The sequence below is a fragment of the Hyaena hyaena genome, unplaced genomic scaffold, assembly GCF_003009895.1.
Source record: "Hyaena hyaena isolate Hyena2069 unplaced genomic scaffold, ASM300989v1 scaffold_674, whole genome shotgun sequence".
Classification (NCBI taxonomy): Eukaryota; Metazoa; Chordata; class Mammalia; order Carnivora; family Hyaenidae; genus Hyaena; species Hyaena hyaena.
Window position 1 is genome coordinate 121,879 of NW_024081309.1, and position 21,634 is coordinate 143,512.

The 21,634-nt window shown below is 42.1% G+C and overlaps 1 protein-coding gene across 6 annotated transcripts in view; it reads left to right on the top strand.

The window, feature by feature from the left end:
- The window catches only part of ALPK1 (alpha kinase 1), a 134,880-nt gene that overhangs the window by 92,785 nt on the left and 20,461 nt on the right, over positions 1-21,634 (top strand). For all 6 annotated transcript variants that reach the window (XM_039217262.1, XM_039217264.1, XM_039217265.1 and 3 more), the window contains 2 exons: positions 10,810-11,008; positions 20,169-20,228. In XM_039217262.1, the coding sequence (XP_039073193.1) occupies positions 10,810-11,008; positions 20,169-20,228 (259 nt within the window). The remainder of the gene's footprint in view (positions 1-10,809; positions 11,009-20,168; positions 20,229-21,634) is intronic.

Here is a 21,634-nt window from a genome sequence, read left to right on the forward strand (position 1 = left end):
ACATGGATTCCGATGCAAGAGGGTTGATAAATCTGGGTAAGACAATAAGACAGGTCTCTTCTTGTTGACTGTTTTCTCAGTGAAAAAAAAGAAGCCAGGTTGTCCACGGAAAGTGTGGCACCTTAAGAAGAGAGCAGAAGGTGTGAGTGTAGCGGGACTGTCGGGCTGTGCTGAGGCCCAACTTAAAGTTAAGGTCATAAATTTAAAGTATGAGATTTGTTTTTCTCCAGCTACATTCAATTGGTTGGGTAGAAGCTCAGGTTAGGCAGAAAAGTAGAGATAATTTGGGGATTGTAAGTGGCAACAAATAACACTCATTGTCACCTCCTGTGTTCAGAGCCAACTGAAAGATAGATGCAAGAGTAACCTTCATTATTCTAAAATGGCTAGGAGAACATAGCTTTAGGTATTCAGACAAGTGAGTTGGTAAATTCCCTACCCGAGACTCATTTTGTTGCTGACAGGTTCCTTCCCTTATTGTAGAACAGGGAGGAAGTTTTTCTTCTTAATCTTTTTTTTTTCTTTTGAGAGAGAGAGAGAGAGAGGGGGAGAGAGAGAGAGAGAGAACACAAGTAGAGGAGGAACAGAGAGAGAGGGAGACACTGAATCCAAAGCAGGCTCTAGACACAAACGCTTGAACTCACAAACCACAAGTTCATGACCTGAGCCAAAGTCGGATGCTCAACCGACAGAGCCGCCCAGGCGCCCCAAACAGGGAGGAAGTTTTGGAGGGAGGGGAGAGGAAAGGTCTGAGCCAAGTATGCCCCTCCCATTAGATAACTCATTCCACCTTTAGTGGAGTAGGAAATGAGGGATGGGGAAAGAGGCTAACAGTTAGGGTAGTCCAGGGATTCACAGCTCTGCCTGCACTTTGAATCACTCAGGGACATTAAAAAAAAACAAACACAAAAAAAAACAAAAAAAAATAAACAATGCCTGTGTACAATTCCCAGGGGGTCCAATTTAACTGGTCTGGGGCGCCATCTGGACATCTGAACTTTTTAACGTTCCCCTAAGTAATTTTGTTTTTGAGAGAGAGGGGGGACTCTGCACAGACAGCACTAAGCCTGATCAGGACCATACTCATGAACCCAGAGATAATGACTGAGCCCCAACTGACTAAGTCACCCAGGAGCCCCCCCCCCCAAGTGATTTTAATGTGAAACCAACACCTTTCCTTAACAGTAAATATGGTTGGAATTGCCAGATTTATATGACAGAAGCAGAAAGTGACAAAGGAATCAAGAATATTTTTAAGTCATTACATTGATGCACCATGAGACTTTAAATTTTTTTAATGTTCATTATTTATTTTTGAGAGAGAGAGACAGACAGAAAGAGTGCAAGCAGGAGAGGGGCAGAGAGAGGGGGCGACACAGAATCTGAAGCAGGCTCCAGGCTCTGAGCTGGCAGCACAGAGCCCAATGCAGAGCTGGAACTCACAAACTATGAGATCATGACCTGAGCAGAAGTCCATCGCTTAACTGACTGAGCCACCCAGGTGCCCCAAAGCACCATGGGAATTTAAAGAGTCAAGTGAGAACATGAGGGAATTGGTCACATAGCAATAGTAGGGTCAATGGCTTGTGTGGATGTCCCTGAAGGGTTGCAGAATTGTTGGAGTTGAGCTACTGAGAAAGTCAGTTAGAATAAGGAAATAAAGATCAGAGAATCAAATGGTTAAGTTGAGATTCCGATTGTGCTGCTGCCAAAATTTCAAATTCTAGGCTATGACTGACAATGGGAGTCATGGGTATCATAATCATAGGGACTAAGGCTGGGTGTAGAACAAGATCACTGGAGATAAGGAGGCTGTGGCAAGAGAGAACAGTGTGCTGAGTGAATTATCGATGTGGGTTTTTAAATGACCAATGGTGACTAGAGTCATGGTGGCCATAGCAATCTGCAAGAGACTAAAGCATTCAGGTCCCTGGCTCTCAAGGACCATGAGATTCACTAGGATTCTGGGCAGGTGGTTGTCTGTTCTGAAACTACTTTTATCTTCTACAAGACAGCCAACCCCATCTATGGTAGATATGATAGAGAGAGGATGAAAAGCAGGGAGAGATGGTTGAAAACACTATCATTAGATATACAGAGAAAAAGATATTTTCCAAAAGGGCTTGCATGTTCCACTGGTAAAATCTAAGAAGATCAGTGAAATGTTAACCAGCCTTGGGCATAAACCTTGGGAAAGTTCAGGTTTTCTTCTCTTCCTCCTTCTCACATTTCAGTGGGTGGACAAATATGGAGCGTGACACGCTTGGTCTTCTGTTGACCTTGAGTAGTCCAACTGGACAGGTTCTACTCTCACTCTGCTTTCATTGTTGATGTATAACTATGCAGGCATCATCATTTTTCATTTGTTTATTCTGCTAATTCCTCACCTCAGGACATCTTCCCCCACTTTCCGCTGCCTTTTTCCAATCTCCCAATTTGCTATGCAGCAATAATTTCCCTTTCCACTATTCCTGCCAATTGCAATGCCAGATGGCTTCAGTTCTGAGTCCCCTCACCCAGCCCCCCTAGAGAACAGCTGCCATTGTCATTGCCGCAAACGCATCATGGCTTTGAACCCATAGCTGGGACCCAAACTTGATGCTCAGCATCGGGAGGGGCTCACACTAATGCAAGGAACCATGAAAACGGCACACACTTTTCCTTGCTGCTGTTCAGCAAAAGCCCTTAGAAAAAGCTCTTTAGCATTTTTTCAATCATCTGTGTATTGAAATCTCATTGTGGAGTTTAATTCCTTTACCACCTGACTCAGCTTTCTAGCCGTGAAGTTCCCTTTGTGCCATAAACTCAATTAGAACCCCATATTTTCCATTCTGAAAACAGATGTGAAAAAACAACTGTGGGGGCTGTCGCGCACATGCACACGCGAGCGCACGCACACACATTTGTAAGCCTGTCTCTAGAAATCCAGCACTCTCTTATCTACCTCCACATATTTTTATTTAAACATGATCGCTCAACAAGAAAAACACAATTTGGTGGCCCTTTGAACAATCTGACAGCCCCTAAGTCAGGCTCTGAGGAAAGATAAAGGAATAGAATTCCTGTTCATTTTGGGGGTGTTTTCTTCCCCTTTGAGTTACCCTGTGCGGATTCCAACACTAAAATTCTGTTACTGTGAGATTGTCTTTAAAAGATCTTATGTTTGAGTCCTCTGTGATAGCAGGTCAGTCGTAGGCCTACAAACCCAAACAAAAGAACCCTGAATCAAATTCCATGTAGACCAATATGCATTTCAAAGGCACTGCCCGTGTAGGCAGTGGGTTCGGGTTTTTGTGTTGTTTTCTTTTTCTTTCTTTTTTGGGGAGTGGGGGTGGGGGAGGGCCTCTCTTTCATGTTAATCTAATTGTGCATAACCCAGGCACATTTACCATGTAGGGAAACCTTCTCTTTTAGTGTCCTTCCTTGCCACACACTCTGGCCTCCTCTCATTACCCTCCTCTTGAAGTCGGAGTGCTCCCGGGGCGTACATTTGGGGGAGATTCCCAGGACGGTGATGTATTCGGCGTTGCCGCCGAGGAATTTACTATCCCTTCACTTGGCAGCAAATGAAAGTGGGTATTAATTTCTCAGAGTGCTGGTAGAAATGCGAGACAGGGCGACAAGAAGGATACCCACCTAAATCTGTATGTGGCGCACAGCATGCCGAGGTTTCAAAAGAGCGAGAGAAAAGACAATGGCAAGAAAGAAAAGATTCTCCTGAGTTGACTTCTCTGCATTTTGCACCGTTCGGTTTTGGAGAGAGATACGAGAGGCTCAGGCCCAAACGGAGCTAAATTATGCAGCTGTGGGGATGCCAGGTCCTCCAGAATAGGATGCTTCGTTTAGATTTTCCACAATGCTATTGAAGTGCTTATTTTCCTCCTGAAGAGACACAAACAGATGCAAACTTCTGTAAACACTTTAGAAATGAATTCAGTGAGTTTGGCCTCTCAGCAGTGCTCAATAACTGACAGAAAAATGTCTAATTAGTGCAAGTGGAAATAATAGGGCCACTTGGATTCCTTCCATCCTCCTCCAAGTCTACTTTTCCAAGGAACTCAAAGGGCCTTTGTGTGGCAGGTCACCCTCTCTCAGGCTTTTGTGCTCCAATCTATTAAGAGTAGAAGGGCGAAAAATAGATTAGGCAATGTTCTCTGCTCAAATATATGGCGTGTTCATGCGGGATGCAGAATGGGGTGTTTGCAGCATCAGTTTACAGGTGCTTGGGGAGGGATTCCTCCATTGGCGACAGCCAAAGGCAGCTCGCACGTGCTGAGAAGGCTCGCTTTCAGGAACCCGCTTCCCTTCACCAACTGCCATCAAGCCTGCTCATTCTCCTTTTTCTTTCTCAGTTTCTAGCAACATCCCTCCTCAGAGCTGGCAAAGACAAGAAAGAGCATAAAAGAAGTCAGAGGCTTCGCCATATTCTGACATGGGCCTTATGGATGTTATGAACATGATCAGTTATTTCCTTTTCACTCTATTGAAAATTCTACCGAGACAGTTATTTTCAGAGCCTGTCTTGTTATTTTGCCATAGGGAGAGTCGGAGTACATGAACTGACTTTTTTCCTATTTTCCCCTACAGTATCCCCTGTCATTTATTAAGCACCTACCCTGCTCCAGGCCCTGTCCTGAGCATTTGACTCACATTTCCTCTAATCCTGACACAGCACTGCAAATATAATCCACATTTCACAGATGAAGTCATTGAGACTCAGAGAGGTTAGGTAATTTGCTGTTGACAAATAAATGCCAGCTAAGAGACAAACTCAGATATCTGTGATTCCATTTCAGACATTGCATTTTTTTTTTCATCTCTGGAAGTTTTATTTGGATCAACTTTCACATCTCCCTCCTGTGTTTTTCACTCTACCTAATTTTTACTCTACCTTCTGAAACTTATGAAATACAGTTATAACAACTGTCATTTTGAAGTCAGTTTCTATTGATTTATTTTTCTTTGCAATTTGGGCTTTTTTTCATGCCTGGCAATTTTTGGCTGGATGCCAGACATTGTAAATTTCACCACATAGGATGGAGGGTATTTTGTGAGTCTACAAATATTCTTTTTTTTAACTTTTTTTAAAGTTTTATTTATTTGTTTGGGGGGAGGGGGAGAGAGCATGCACAAGCAGGGGAGGGACAGAGAGAGAAGAGAGAGAAAATTCTAAGCAGGCTCCACACGGTCAGTGCAGAGCCTGATGTGGGGCTCCAACTCAGGATCCCTGAGATCATGACCTGAGCCAAAATCAAGTGTCGGCCACTTAACCCACTGAGCCACCCACGCATCCCACCTGTAAATATTCTCAAGCTTAGTTTTGGAACTTGTTCAAGGTAGGAAATTGTTTGATCTTTTTCAAGCTTGCTTCTAAACTTTCGAAGTAGGCCAAGAACCACTTTAATTTTGTCTCACTATTGAAGTGATGGTCTTCTGAATACCCCATGCCCTGTAGACAAGATTTTCCTTTCTGACTGGTGGAAATATAAGACCTACATGAAGCCATGTATATGTTTCCTGGGGACTGTTTCCTCTAATCCTTTTAGGTAGTTCTTTCTCCAGCTTTGTGTGGTGACTTTCAATGCATGAGGTCTCCCGAAACTTGAGGGACCCTTTTCAGATCTCTGGACTTCTTGCTTTGTGCTCCTCACTCTATGAACTCTAGCCAACTTGGCCTACCCAGACTCCTAGAAGCTCCATCTTTCCAACTCAGGAAGACCACCTCACAGAAGTTACGACTGGAATTGCAAAGTGTCTTTGCAGCTCAGTGTGGAGAATGTCCAGCTGGAATAATTTCTAGCTAATCACCAAGTCATCATTTGCCCTCATGGCACCAGGTTTTACTAGAGAATTTCAAAACACTAACATTGAAGGCCATCTCCTATATTTCTTTTACTTTTAAATACATAACAAAAGCCCTCTTTTCAATTATGGTGGGAGTTTTTTGGCGGGGAAGGAGTCCTTTATTCCTCCTTAGAATTTTCTCATCATAATAAAAGACATGGTTTCTTAGAGCTACTGTTTGGATTCAGTGAGTTATGAGTTTAGCCCTAGCTCCAAAGGCCCAGCATCCTATGCCAAGATTAGGCACTGAGCAAAATCATCTTGATCAGACTGCAGGGAGAAAGCAGAAGAAAAACTGACCCTTTAGGCACTTGAGTTCCTCAAGTGCTGGCCAAGGATATGGAGAAATTGGAACTCTGTTCACTGTTGGTGGGATTGTAAAATAGTGGAATCTCTAAGGAAAACAGTCTGGAGCTTTCTCAAAATATTAAAAACAGAGTTACCACATGATCCATTAATTCCACTCCTGGATATATAGCCACAATAACTGAAAGCATAGTTTTGAAGAGATATTTGCATGCCCATGTTACTGGCAGCACTATTCACAATAGCCAACAGTTTGAAGCAACCCAAAAGTCCATCAACAGATGAATGGATAAGCAAGGTCTGGTGCATATATACAATGGAAAACTTCTGCCTTAAAAGGAAGGAAATCTTGTCACTTACTATAACATGAATGAACCTTGAGGATATTATGCTAAATGAAGTAAGCCAGTCATAAAAATACTATATGATTCTACTTATTTGAAGTACCTAGAATAATCAAATTCATAGATATAGAAAGTAAGGGGCACCTTGGTGGCTCAGTTGGTTGAACATCCGACTTTGGTTCAGGTCATGATCTTGTGGTTTTTGAGTCTGAGCCTGGCATCTGGCTCCCTGCTCTCAGAATGGACCTTCATTCAGATCCTCTGTCCCCCTCTGTCTGCCCCTCCCCCACCTGTGCTCTCTCTCTCTCTCTCTCTCTCTCTCTCTCTCTGTCTCTCTGTCTCTCTGTCCCTCTCTGTCTCTCTCTCTCAAAAGTGAATGAACTTAAAAAAAAAAAAAAGTAAAATGGTGGTTACAGGGCCTGGGTTGTGGCAGGGAAAGGGGAATTGTTGTTTAATCAGTATAGACTTTCATATTCGCAAGATTGAAAAGTTCTGGAGATCTATTCCACAACAATGTGGATTAACATTACTGAACTGTTCACTTAAAAATGATGAAGATGGTAAATTTCATGTTACGTGTTGTTTATCACAATAAGAAGAAGCATTTTTAAAGATACAGATCTGGGTTCTTGCCTGACCCTGACCCTTTGACTTTATAAATTTGGAAAGTCACTTAACCTCTCAACTTCGGTTTCCTTACCTTACTTAAATTTTACAGTTACTCTAAATCTAACTGGACTAATGCACATGAATGGTTTTCATAAATTAGATGGAAACCGTTTTTATCAGAGAGGTAAGGATTGAGAATCACCCCTGGAAAATAGCCTGTCACTAAACATTGCATCCCATGTAGGTAGACAGTTACCCTAAAACTCAATGGGGCACCTCTAAGAAGGGAGAATAGAACTAAACATCAAGCATACACCAAAGCGCAGCCTCGAGAGGGAATCCCCTGGGGCTTGCTGAGTACCCTGCACGGTATGTAGTCATGAGCAGGGTTGCAGGAAGAGCAGACATTTAAGAAGACCTGCAAGTGGAAGAGGCTGCCAGTGGTGCAGATAACCGCTGAGGTTGCAAACTCATGGACTGTATCACGTATACCTCACAAAGTGAGGACTCTTGACCAGAGACTGCCCTTCTTGAACAGAGCTGGGCATACATAATACCATAGATTTTCCTTTCCATTTCATTTCCATTTGATTTACAGTTTCTGCATGTCAAGTGACTGACTTTTTCTTGCTTCAAGATTTGTGTTGTTCAGATTGGCGATTTGCTTGACAATTCTCAACAGAAGTTTTGAGCATTGTGGTTTTAGTTTGGGGTGCCCCCCCCCCCGTTGGAAGGAACCAAGGTTCACTTAAGCACATTCACTAAATGGGGTGTACATTATTATGAAAACATAATGGAACAAATAAAGGAGGCCTGTAACTATAAGAATGGCCCTCATGAAAAGGTAAATTTGGATACAGGGCCATCGTTCTTCAATCCTCACCCTGCTGTTGCCCATAAATATGACTTAGCTACATTCTATTTTCTGCTTCTTTCTACCCTTCTGTATTTGTGAGTTCAGATTTGAAAGTTCATGTTTTCAAGCCAGGCCACAGAGTCATGGGGCCAGGTACTTTTGGGTTAGCTTTGAGCTGGTGGTTGGGTGGGGAAATGGAGTCAAGGTCAAGCAGCAAAATGTATAGTTGTTTCAAAGGTAGGGGCTGCCGGCAAAGCAGTTGTCCTCAGAAAGGATTATGGTATATCAGGCAATGATTAATGTTGGGATCTTTGAGAGGATCCAGGATTCCTTCCCTCCTGGATTCTGAGCAAACTGAGAAATTAAAAAAAAATTAAAAAAGGTAGGCAGACATCAGGTTAAGCTTTACCTTTAATTCTGATAAAGACTAAATTGAAAGACAGCTTCAGGGGTGCCTGGGTGGCTCAGTAGGTTAAGCCTCTCTGACTCTTGGTTTCGGCTCAGATCACAATCTCATGGTTTCTTGAGTTTGAGCCCCATGTGGGGCTCTGTGCTAGCAGCTCTGTGCCAGCACAGAGCCTGCTTGGGATTCTCTCTTCCTCTCCCTCTCTCTCTCTCTGCCCCTCCTCCACTCACTCCGTCTCTCTCAAAATAAATAAATAAGCTTTAAAAAGGAGAAAGATATAGCTTCATATTAGAGTACAGGGGGTCTGCTAGCTAAACCCCGGAATTATATAGACATTCCCATTCAGTCACAGAAATTACCGAGGCAAGCAGAACACCACATATAGGGTGGTTTTCTAGATAAGACTCATGATATAAAAGAGCAGAGTATTCTGTTTCCCTTAGACAGCTGTTCCCAAGGGGGTAAAGAGAGGGGGGAGGGGAGCTAAACCAGACACGCCCAGTTTCTTCATCCCAAATTTACCAATCAGATTAGTCATTCCACTCCCCTGGGGCAGAGTGGGTAAAGAGAGAGCCAGGAGTGCTACGGTATGTAAGCTCGCTCCCTTCACATGGAAGGAAACATCAAGAAGGGAGAAGGGATAGTGCCCCCTAGTATATGGCATCAACGAAAACAGTGATCAATTTGAACAAGAGAGTAAATATAAACACAAATTATCACTTTCCAGACTTCATAAACACAGCAATAGCTTAAAAGCTTTAATGAGTTAAGAAATCGTCAGTATGAAAATAGAGGGCTTACTGTACTGGTTCTTGGTAGGCTTTACCTGATGGATGAATACCTATAAATACAAATGTTATTTTCTGTATGCAGTGCTGTAGATAAGCACACCAAAACATATATGCCAAAAGCCAAATCATGTGAAAAAGCACCATAGATAGAATTCCTGACTGGGCCGGATACAAAAGCTTAGGCCGGTTTTACTCAGAGATACACAAGAATCAAATTAAAACTCTGAAAGGACGGTTTCAAGCAGATTTTGAAAAGCAGAGATTATTCTCTCCCAATTTGAATGTATCCTCTCTTACTTTCAATTTGTTAAAGTAAATCACGCTCAGACCAGCAACTGTAACAACATTGATTACACATTTGATATATACGACATCACTGCAATTATCAGATAACTGATGTCCAACTCCTGTTTCCTAAAATAAAGTCACTACCACATGGGACTTGAGTATGTGGGATTTGGACCTGGACTTCCTGTGTTCAAATCCCCCCTCTTAGTCACAGGTCATGTGACATTGGGCATGTTAATTAACCCCTATGAGTCTTAGGTTTCCCCTCTGTAAAACGGGCTTATTAAATAGAATCTGCCTGTTAGGATTGTTGTAAAGAGTGAGTGAATTAGTACATGGAATGCACTTCACATTGTGCCCAGCACCTAGATTTTATCCAATAAATGTTAGTACTTAGGATTATGTAGCAGCGCTTTGTGTAGTAACATTGCACTAGGAAAATGAGCAATGCCTTCTGGGCTTTATATGTGACTCACAGACTCTGAAAACACAGCTTTAGTTTAGCAAATGGAGAAAGTACTACTGGGTGGGATACTCAATTATGCTAGTAGCTACAAGACTTTGAATGTCTTTAATATAACGCCTCATGAGACCGAAAGTGACGTTTTCCCATAAAATTCTGCCTCATTTGTCTCATTCTTTATGTTACACTTTCATTTCCTGCCTGTTTTCTTCTTTTTCGTGTTGTATTCATTAACCGAATATAAATCAAATTTAAAATGTTACCTAAAATTCTGTATTCCTCTTAATTAAAACGTAGGCAATAAATGAAGCAGAGTGTTGTGAACTGATGTGGAACCCTCCTCTAGATGTTACCATGACTGAAAGAGCCAACTAGCATAACAATATGCCTAGTGTAATCTCATTTATGAGAGAAAAGGAGGGAGAGGAGAAGGGGGGAGAAATCAAGGCAAGACAAGGAATCAATTAATGTCTAAACACACACAAAAGGGTAGAAGTTTCTAGAAGGATACCTCTGACACCATTACAAGGAGGAATGAGAATGAGATTGAAGAGAGGAGGGGAAAAATAATGTAAAGAGTCGACTAACTAAGGAGCACTTTTCATTTTTACCTTGTGTTGTTTGGATTTTCTAATAACAGGAAATATGCGTTTAGCACTTGTATAATTTTAGAAATGTAGTGAGGGAAAAGAAATATTTTATCTCCCAGCTGAATTGGATTTTTCCTTCTTTTTCCTTTAGTGCGGCCGCCCAGTGAAGTATGCGTCTCCCCTTAGTTCTAGGTTTTGTGGCTCTCGTTTCAATCAAAACACCTAGCAGAGTGAGCTTGGTCTCCAGGCTCCTTCCCCTTGTGCCTGCGCGGCTTCTGTCCGGTTCACTGTGTCTCGTGGTTGCCCCTCCAGGCGTCCCTGAAAGCCTCCATCCGCTCCCGCGACTACGCCACCGCAGCTGCCATCGTGTTCTTAAGCGACCGGTTCCTGTACGGGCTCGACGTGTCGGGCCAGCTCCTGCAGGTCGCCAGAGGCCTCCACAAGCTGCAGCCGGCGACGCCAATCGCCCCGCAGGTGGTCATTCGCCAAGCCCGACTCTCGGTCAACGCAGGTAGGCCCCTCCCCGTCCCGGCGGCGTCCGGCCTGGGGCTCGCCTTCCCTCCGGGGCTCCTTGACTTCCGCGGGGAGCGCGGCGGGCACCCGGGCCCGCGGGCCATCTTTTCAAGCTGCGGGCTCTCCCCGCCCCCGGCCCGCGGTGCCCTTCCACCCGCCTCTTGCCAGCACAAAGGCCCTGGCATAAAGGGTTTCAGAGCCAAAAGCGGTAGAGAAAATTGTGAAAGGGTGTGGAAAATACTAATTGGAGCTTTTGTCTTCTAACAAATCTGTCCTGCTGCTTTCAAACAGGGGTATCTGAATTGCTATACTTCTGACCAAGAGCCTTAAAAAAGCAGATTAAAATTCTACTATTTTCTCTTAGTTCTCCTGTCTCCTTTCTGTAGGGCCACTTGACTATGCTAACAATAGAGCTGACAAACCCACTGAAGTAATTTGAGGGTTTTTTCCATCCCTGGGACCGGTACAGTACCTGATTAGGCCTTAAAGTATCTTTTTTTTTTTTCCTTCTGTCACTTTGAATGAAATGAAAAATGAGGCTGACATTCTAACTTAGGATGTAATGTAGAGGGGGGTTGGAGGGGAAAGGGGCCTGCTATGCATTACAGTGAAGTTTACCTCCATAGAATTTTTGAATTATTTAAATTACTGATAACCACGAGGTTTAGAACATGTGTAGCCTGCTATTCTCATTTCTAAGAGTGAAAGAATAAAAGACAGAAGTAGAAGGCAAGTTGCCCTTCCCGGAAACAGGACTGGCTCCTTTTTTAAATTGATTTTAGCTATTGTTACTGTTTTTAATAAGCCTGGTCTTCAAGGGGTTAAAACATCTTTACTTCACTTCCTTTGAAAAGGAACTGTACTGACTATACTAAATGGGACAATTGTTGGATGCAGAGAGGCACAGAGATAAAAGGACGTGAGAGAAATGGGCTTGTGAAGGTTAACTTTTCAAAAGCCCAAGTTCATTCACTTTCAAGTTCTTGCAGCTGTGCGTAAATTGTGTCCCTGTTGATTACTTTTCTAGAGCAACTGAAGGGACAGGGTGGAACTTAGGAAAACTTTCCTCCTTCCGAAATACTGACCTGGGACATTTTACAGCGTTTGGAGTTTATAATATTTGGGGTATGAGGGAAACTTAACAACTAATGCTCCTTCTGATGGCATCAGACGGCGATGATGTGTGTGCATAGACTTCTGTGGGGAGAACAGAGTGATGAAGGATGGGTGTGCACAGCAGACTTCCAGATTGGTCGTCCTCAGTTAGAACTTGGAGCAGAGTTAATGTGACCTCGTTGATGATGTACAGAATTGCTAAAGTGGGACATGGAAATTGAGGTCAAGTGGTCAACAGTCCTGTTGATAGCTTTGCTTTACGCAGCCAAACTGAAATTTTCACTGGTTCATTTTGTTGTTTATCTCATGCTTCCAACCCTAATGACAAGTAAGTCTAGATATCGTCACAAATAATATCCTCTTCTGCTCACATGTCGTACGTCTAAGATAAAATTCTAGATCTTAGTCCCCAACAGTTGGGTTGTCTTTTCCTCAAAGAAGCTACCAGAAGAGCCACAAGAACACAAACACAGCCTCAGAGTTAAGTGAATAGAGTAAAACCTTGGTTTGCAAGCATACTGTGTTCCAGAAACATGCTTGTAATCCGAAGCACTTGTATAGCAAAGCGAATTTCCCCATAAGAAATAATGGAAACTCAGATGATTTGTTCCCCAACCCAAACATACTCATATAAAGTGATTACAATACTGGAATATAAAACAAAATAATAAAGAAAATATAAAATGTAAAGAAAAATAAATTAACCTGTACTTACTTAGAAATCCTTCAAGGCTGGTATGAGGGAGACAAGAAAGAGTAGGGTTACTTTGTAGAACAGCTTTCACTATCACAAAGAGAATCACTGCATCTATTGGCTCACTGAAATCTTTTTATTTTTGTTAAACTTGGACAAGGAACCTACCCAATGACACTTGCTTTTACCCCTTTTTGGGGATTTCACGGAAATGTGACATGGCATGCTCGTTAAACAGATTCATCGTTCACACTGCTACAGCCTTATTTGGGTGGTGCTTTTCTACAAAATTCTGCGCTGCCAACATTTTACACATCTCCCTAATCTCTTTTGAAGTGAGGGGTTCCTCCATCTTTTTCTCCTTCTCCTCTGCAGACGAGACACAGACGTAGACTTCTTATAAAATCTTGCAGTTTTGGCCACCAGCATACGTCATTCAACCTTCTCAGTGATTTCCTTCTTAACTTCCACCATAATCATCTCCTTGTTACCGCCTTTCTTTTCAACATTTTTCTGCATGGGGGCCATGGTATACGCCCGCATGTATGTACTTATTTTGAAAACTTTCGTGACTTCATTAATACAGTACGGTATTAATAAACTCTTTTCATATACTGTATTTTACTGGCAATAAGGCAGTAGAGGAAAGGGTCTGTATCTGCAGGCAGGCCGACCTAGAATAAAGCAAAGCATTCCTAAGCTTACTCTTGTATGGAAAAGCAAAGGACTCTCCATAGGTGCTTTGAAGTGCCAGTTATGGACACCTTCCAACGTTCTGAAGAATCACTGATTTCTGCCAAACACCGCAGCCTGACACTGAACATCTGATCATGGGAGATGGTCACCCACGATTCCTCAGAGAGAGAGAAGAACCATTGGCTCATTTGTGATCATGTAACATTTACTTGTATTGCAAGACATGGCCCATTTAGCAAGCTAAAATGTATTAGAAATATTTGCTTGTCTTGGAGAACACTTGCAGAGCAAATTATTTGCAATTCCAGGTTTTACCGTATTTGTGAATTTCTGCCCTCAAACAACTCTTGAACTTCCCCCTACACTAGATGTCTCAAAGAGAGAGAGACTTAGAGCAGGAGTGGTGTCCTGGTAAAGAAGGTGCCATGATAAGGGATCTCCACCCTCAGCACCTGGGACTCCTGTGTCAGAAGAGTGAGGTGACTATATGATATTATAAGTAGTAAGGAAGAGGAGTAAAAGTAACATGAGGGGACAGCATACCCCTCCTGTCACCCTACCTGGTATCCACCCAAAACACATGACAAAGCTCGGGGCATTTCAACATGTGGGGTTTCGGAGACAATGGAGGGCATCCTGGGCCTGTCCTGCTCACTCTTGCCTAAAATTAGGAGGCAAAACCTTTTAAGCTATAATTACAGATAAAGGTTCAAACTCCAGTTTCATCAACATGGAGCATTAAGCAAGTGTATAATCTTCTCTTATTACATAAATGTTGTGAATACATTTTTTAAGTGCTAGAAAGTGTTCAAAGTTAGAACAGTAGACTACTGCTCATGACACTGTAGCCAGAGGGGTTTACACTTGGTATGACTAGGGGAAGGGACTGTCATTTTAATTCTCATGCAGGGACAAGAGACAGGACCTTGGGCCTGTGTGAGGAGTGAAATATTTACATAAAGCTGGAATGTTTAATTTTTTTAAACATTTATTTATTATTGAGAAACAGAGACAGAGCATGAACAGGGGGAGGGGCAGAGAGAGAGAGACAGAATCCAAAGCAGGCTCCAGACACTGAGCTGTCAGTACAGAGCCCAATGTAGGGCTCGAACCCACAAACTGCAAGATCATGACCTGAGCTGAAGTCTGACGCTTAACTGACTGAGCCACCCAGATGCCCCAAAGCTGGAATTCTTAAAGCTGTGCCCATCTATGAGGGTTCCACCAGCTCACCCACAGAAGTGGCAAGGAAGCTTGCTCTCTGCCCAAGCTCTGGGGCAGTAGGCCAAAATAATAAATAAATAAAAGTCACAAGACTGTGCCAAATGTGAGTGTGGAGTCTAAATTTACTCTACCCACAAAGGAGGGACTCCCCCCAAATAATTAACTGAAAAAAACAGTTCAATACTGCCATTTTGGAGGCTCGGCAGAATATCATGTACAAAACTATATTCTAGAGAAATATCCATGGTCCAGGGGCATAGGAATTCCACAGGAGAACATTCCTTGCTGATGGTGCTCTTAGATTAAACTGTATAGGCAACACAGGAAATGAAACGTGAGAGAAGAACACCATGTGCAATAAACAGGAAACATGGCACTCCAAAACAAAATATAAAAATAGAACAACCTGAAAGGCTCATTTTTTTTTTTAATATTTATTTACTTTGGAGAGAGAGCACAAGCAGAGGAGCAGCAGAGAGAGAGGGAATTTGAATTTGAAGCAGGCCTCAGGCTCCGAGCTATGAGTACAGAGTCTGACACCCCTAATATGGCTTTTTTTAAGTTTATTTATTTATTTTAAGATAGAGTGTGTGAGTGGGTGAGGGGCAGAGAGGGAGAGAGAAAGAATCCCAAGAGGGCTCTGTGCTGATAGCATGGCCTGAGGTGAGTCACGCTTGAATGCACAAACCACGAGCTCATGGTCTGAGCCAAAATCGAGTCAGATGCTTAAGCAACTGAGCCACCCATGTGCCCCAAGACTCAAATGGCTTAAAAAAGTAGTATGTTTAAAGAATAGAACACAGGGGTGCCTGGGTGGTTCCGTCGGTTAAGCGTCCAACTTCAACTCAGATCATGATCTCATGGTTCATGAGTTCGAGTCCTGAATCGGGCTCTGCTGAGAGCTCAGAGCCTGGAGCCTGCTTCGGATTCTGTGTGTCTCTCTCTCTCTGCCTCTCTCCCACTCATGCTCTGTTTTTCTCTCTCTCAAAAATTAAAAGTAAACATTAAAAAAAGAATAATAAAAAAATAGAACACAACAGGAAAAGAAAATGAATTCACTATTTTTAAAAAGAACTAAAGAGAACTTTCAGAAAAACATACAGCAATTGACATTAAAAATCAGTGTGGTTGTCCACTGGGTGTTATGTGGAAACCAATTTGACAATAAACTATTTGTAAAAATAAATAAATAAATAAATAAATAAATAAATAAATAAAAATCAGTGTGGTTGTCAAGAAAGCATAGTAATTGTAGGGAATTGCCTACAAAGCAGGCACAGCATAAGTTCCTTTTTTTTTGTCGATCCGGGCTACAAGAGGGTAACCACACGGGGATGGATAGAAAGAGCCAAAACCCAGCAGCTCTCCCAGTTGGCAGTGATGCTTCCTGAATTTCAAGTGCTGATAAGGACACCACCTGCCCAACAAGCTGCTTAAACCGAGGTGAATGCAGTAAAATAGATTATTAGAAAAATGAAAAAAAAAAAACAAAAGATACATAAAACTATGAGTCTAAAGTACTTATTATTAGATCGAAGAGTCATAACATTACTTTGGCAAAAGGTTTAAAAAAATTTTCTGAACGTTTGTTCTCCATTTTTCACTTAATCTCATCTCAGGCCGGTGATAAAGAGTCGCAGGCAGCAGTGCTTCTCAAACATTGCTGAAGCACCCGGACAGCTTACTGAAAATGCAGATCCTTGACTAAGCAGGTCTGTGGCAGGGCCTCAGAGTCTGCATGTCTAACTAGCTCCCAGACAACACTGATGCTGTTCCCTGAACCTCACTAGGCCAGCAAAGGACGATCCAAAGACTCTGACCATGTGCCTGCCTTTCCAGGGGAGCAGTAACATTCTCCCAGGAAAGACAGACTTCCTAGGCCAGTTTCTCAGGTGTTCCATCCCCCTAACTGACCTACCTGAGTGTGTTCACGCAACAGTTCAAACAGCAAGACAGAAAATGATGGACCTGGATATTATATTTAAGGAAAACCCTGAGAAGGAAGCATATAGAGTCAGGTGGATGAAAAAATGAAAGAGGAATTTTAAAAACTTGAAGAATAGAATGAAAAAAGCACGTAAGCCGAATAGGACTTCTGGGAGATTTGACTGGAATCAGAGGAAAACACATGTCTTTGCACAGAAAAGGTGGATCCAAACTTGAGCAAAAAAAATTTTTAATAAAAAATCACCTAGACACAGTGTGGTGGAATTACAGAAAATCAAACAATGAGAAAATCTTAAAGGAAACAGAGAAAAGACAGATTATTTATGTGGGAATTGTATTTAGACTGACAAAAAGCGTCTTATCGGGAATAACAGAGTCCAGAAAGCAGTGGAATCTACCAAAAAAAATTTTTTTGAGAGGAAATAGCTTTTCAGCCTAGAATTCTATACTCAGCAAAAATCATCATCATTCAAAAGTGAGGACAAAATAGACGTTTTCAGACAAAGACTAAACATAATTATTATTCTCAAGACATCTCTCTCATGAATGCACACATTAAAGAAGGAAGTTGAATTTATACAGATGGAGTAGGAGATTCAAAAAGCAATGGTAGAAAAATAATTGGTAAATGCATAGATCAAACTAATTAAAATGAAAATAAAAGGAAGTTATATGGCAGTATTGTTTACATAATTTATCAGGTGCAAAAATCTTAAAATATTATAAAAATTGACCAGCATTACATTAAATTAATAATAATACATTACAGTAAAGGAAGGCTGTCATCTGTTTATTCCAGATACATAAAGATGGTTAAATATTTAAAAGTTGATTCATTCAGGGGCTTCTGGGTGGCTCAGCTGGTTAAGCATCAGACTTTGGCTCATTATGATCTCACTGTCTGGGAGTTCAAACCCAAAGTTGGGCTCTGTGCTGACAGCTCAGAGCCTGTATCCTGCTTCACATTCTGTGTCTCCCTCTTTCTCTGCCTCTCCCCCATGCGTTGTCTCTCTCTCTCTCAAAAATAAATAAACAAAAAAATATATAAATAAATAAAAGTTGATTCATTCAGGATTGCCTGGCCGGCTCAGGTGGTACAGCCTGTGACTCTTGATCTTGAGGTCCTTAGATCAAGCCCCACATTGGGTGTAAGGTTCACCAAAAGGGATAGTAATAATAATAATAATTAACTCATTCAATTCACCTCACGGACAGAGTAGACAAGAAAGCTACATGTTCACCTAAATTGATGTGAGCAGTGCTTTATAAAATTTCCAACCCGTTTAGGTTAAAAATACAAACTAGGGTTAGAGATGTTATTAGTCATCTTCCAGTCAGGAGACAGAAACAACACACTAATTTGAAAAAAGAACGTTCAGTATAAAAGAGTTATTCATATGTCAGGGGATAAATGAAGGATTGGCTAGTAAGTAGGAAAGAAGACTCTGAGGAATACACAGTAAGCAGTTGTAAAGAACAACCACCATCCCTTGTACTGAGATAGAGCATGTAAGAAAATGTCGCAGACACACCGCCAGGCACACCGGGACTGTGATCAACACCTTGTTGGAGAAGGCACAGCCGTGGCTCACTGGATGGCAGAGAAGTCAAGGAGTTTCTATGCCAGCAGAACTCACCAGAAATCCAGCATCTGGGGTGCTGAGGGAAGCCATCCTCAGAGAGGTGCCACCACAAAGCTGCCCTTACGGAACACCACCGGGAGGAAGCAGTCACCGAGACGTGCCTCACTGGCAGGCAGCGCTTACTCCACTGTGAAGTCACCTGAGAGGATGCTGCAGGACCCTGCTGGCTGCTGGGTGCTGCTGACCTCTGAGGAGCCAGGTGCTGGAGAAGCCACCTGTGCTGTAGAAGGAAGGCACAGGAGAAGCCAGAACGCTGCAGCAGGCAGGAGTTGGAGCAGCTCTAAGCACTGCAGGAGGCTGGCAAGAGTGGCACACTACATGAGGAAGAGAAGCGTCTTCCCCTTGCAGTCTCTCCACACCAGCTTTTTTTTTTTTAATGTTTATTTATTTTTGAGAGGAGAGAAAGACAGAATGAGCAGAAGAAGGGCAGACAGAGAGGGAGACACAGAATCTGAAGCAGGCTCCAGGCTCTGAGCTGTCAGCACAGACCCCGACGCGGGGCTCGAACTTAGGAACTATGAGATCATGACCTGAGCCCAAGTCGGACGTTTAACAGACTGAGCCACCCAGGTGCCCCATCTCTCTACACCATCTAATGACAAAGCTGTCAAAGGAGAAATATTTACAAGGTCCATTCCCATTACTGCAAAGCAGGCAATGAAGGATGGATTTGGAGCTGAAAGGCAATAAGCTGATAGCTGCACAAGAGGGAACATCTTAACGTGATAAAAAGGAAGCAACTGGAAACCTTTGGCAAAACTACTGGTGAAAAGTTAGGAATATTCCTTTTAAAATCAAGTCAAGAAAAAAAATGCATCTTATTATTACTTCTATTTGATCATAAACTGGAAGTCCTCCCAATGCAATGAAAACAGAAAAAGAAATAAGAGGTATAAAGATTAGAAATGAATAAACACAATTAGCAGGGTTTGTGCACAGTATGATTGCCCACATGGAAAACTTCAGGAAATACACAGATTATTAGAATTAAGACATTCAGGAAATTTGGCAAATACAAATCAGTATTTTTTAAAACTACCCTTCCTTATATATCAGCAAAACCTAATTAGAAAATATAACTTTTAAGAGTAAAGATCCTTGGGGCGCCTGGGTGGCTCAGTTGGTTAAGCGTCTGACTTCAGCTCAGGTCATGATCTCACAATTCGTGGGTTCAAACCCCCTATCGGGCTCTGTGCTGAGCTCAGAGCCTGGAGCCTGTTTCAGATTCTGTGTCTCCCTCTCTCTCTGTCCCTCCCCTGTTCATGCTGTCTCTCTCTCTCAGAAATAAATAAAAAACATTTAAAATTTTAAAAAAAGAATAAAGATACCTTTGCTAAAATTTATTTACATAGGTATTTCAAGTTATTGCTCTCTTTCTAAACACATTGGAATGAATACATTTTAATCAGGCCGTAACTCATGATTTCAGAAAGTGGTTTTCCCCTTCCTTCCTTTCTTCCTTCCTCCCTCCTTCCCTCCTTTCTTTACTTCCTTTCAGTAGTCTTGTTCACAGAAAGAAGACACATGTTTTATAAAGATTTATCTTTATTTTTCAAGCCTTATTCTATATGAATGAGTGTTTGTGTGTGTGTGTGTGTGTGTGTGTGTGTAAATCTAATTGCCATTTCAGATACTGTGCAACTTCCCACCTTCCCAATTCCTGGAAATGTCATCTTTCTGTTTACTTTGATATATGATGTAATTATTGATTTTTAATTTAAAAATAGAATGTTTCCAAGAGAGGTAACAGTGTGTTACTCTGAGAGCTTAAACTACTAGTAGTATTGAAGGCACATGTTCAGGAACTAATTGTGTGGCATTTGGTTGCTTCTTTTCAGGGAAACTTTTAAAAGCAGAATATATCCTGAGCAGTTTAATAAGCAACAATGGAGCAACAGGTAAGGTGCTTTCCTATCTTCACAGTGACCTTCACCTGCAATTGAACTGAAGTTCTAGTTTAAAAGCAACAACCTAATAGCTGCTGTAGACTAGATGTCTCCAGAGCTAGCTGGGACTGACTTTGCCATTAATGAATGAAGTGGCTTTGGTCAAGGAGCTTATTTCTCTGTGTCTCCATTTTCTCTAATTAAAAATGAAAACAGGGGCGCCTGGGTGGCTTAGTCGGTTAAGCGTCCGACTTTCGCTTAGGTCGTGATCTCGCGGTTCGTGGGTTCGAGCCCCGCGTCAGGCTCTGTGCTGACTGCCAGCTCAGAGCCTGGAGCCAATTTCAGAGTCTGTATCTCCCTCTCTCTCTGACCCTCCCCTGATCACGCTGTCTCTCTCTCTCCTAGAAATAAATAAAAAATATTTTTTAAAAAAATGAAAACAAAACAGAACAACCAAAGCTTCTAATTTTCCAGGCTTTATTGTAAAATGTATTATCTAATGAACAATATGAGGTTAAAGCAGGAAACTCTATGGACCCCAAAAGGGACTCAGTAGCAGCCTTTAGGAGACTTGTAAGTGGAGATAAAGCCTGTAAGTTGAGAAAAATATATTTATGGCTTTATATGTTTAAATGATTTGGAAAATAAATTTGATTTTGCCATGTACGTATTTTAATAACTTATTTTGAAATGGATTTCTTTCAGTATTTAATCATAAATGAAAGGAAGCAAATCTAATAGTTGGATAACAAATTATTTAAACCTTCAGCTACCTTGCCTGAAATTCTGGGCGTTAAAGTCAACAAGTTTCCCGGTAAGGTCAACACAACTTCCAGTAGAATTTAAAGTTCAGTGTGCTTGGTTGGTTATAAGGTCCCAAGCACCTTGAAACTTGTAGACATTCCAGTGGAGAAGCAGTTTGGAATACAGATATTGACCCCACACCCATCATTTGTGGCCACCATCACTAACCTATGATATACACACTTCCCATCTTCTACACCTCACATGCGCACATACACACACACACACACACACACGCACACATACATGGATCAAAAGCGAGGGAGAAAATAGAGAGGGTGATGTGACAGAGAATCAAGGAGGGTATAGTAATGAGTTTGACTCTATTTTTGGTGTTTGACCACTGGCAGTTTGCAGGCCCCAGCCTTCCGCCACCCACTTTATCCCACAACTGGACAGGCTGGTGGGAAGGAGGGTTGTTTTTTGGTTTGTTTTAAACCTACTCATCAGTAAACCAGGCATAGCTTGTGGGAGACTTTACCCCAGCACACACCCTAATGACAGTAGAAACCAAAGCCACTCCCCACTCTCTTCACACAAGTCAAATGCACCAGCTTGGGTACCTGTCTCCTCTTCTCAGAAAGGCTCACTATGTCAGTACTAAATCTTTTCAT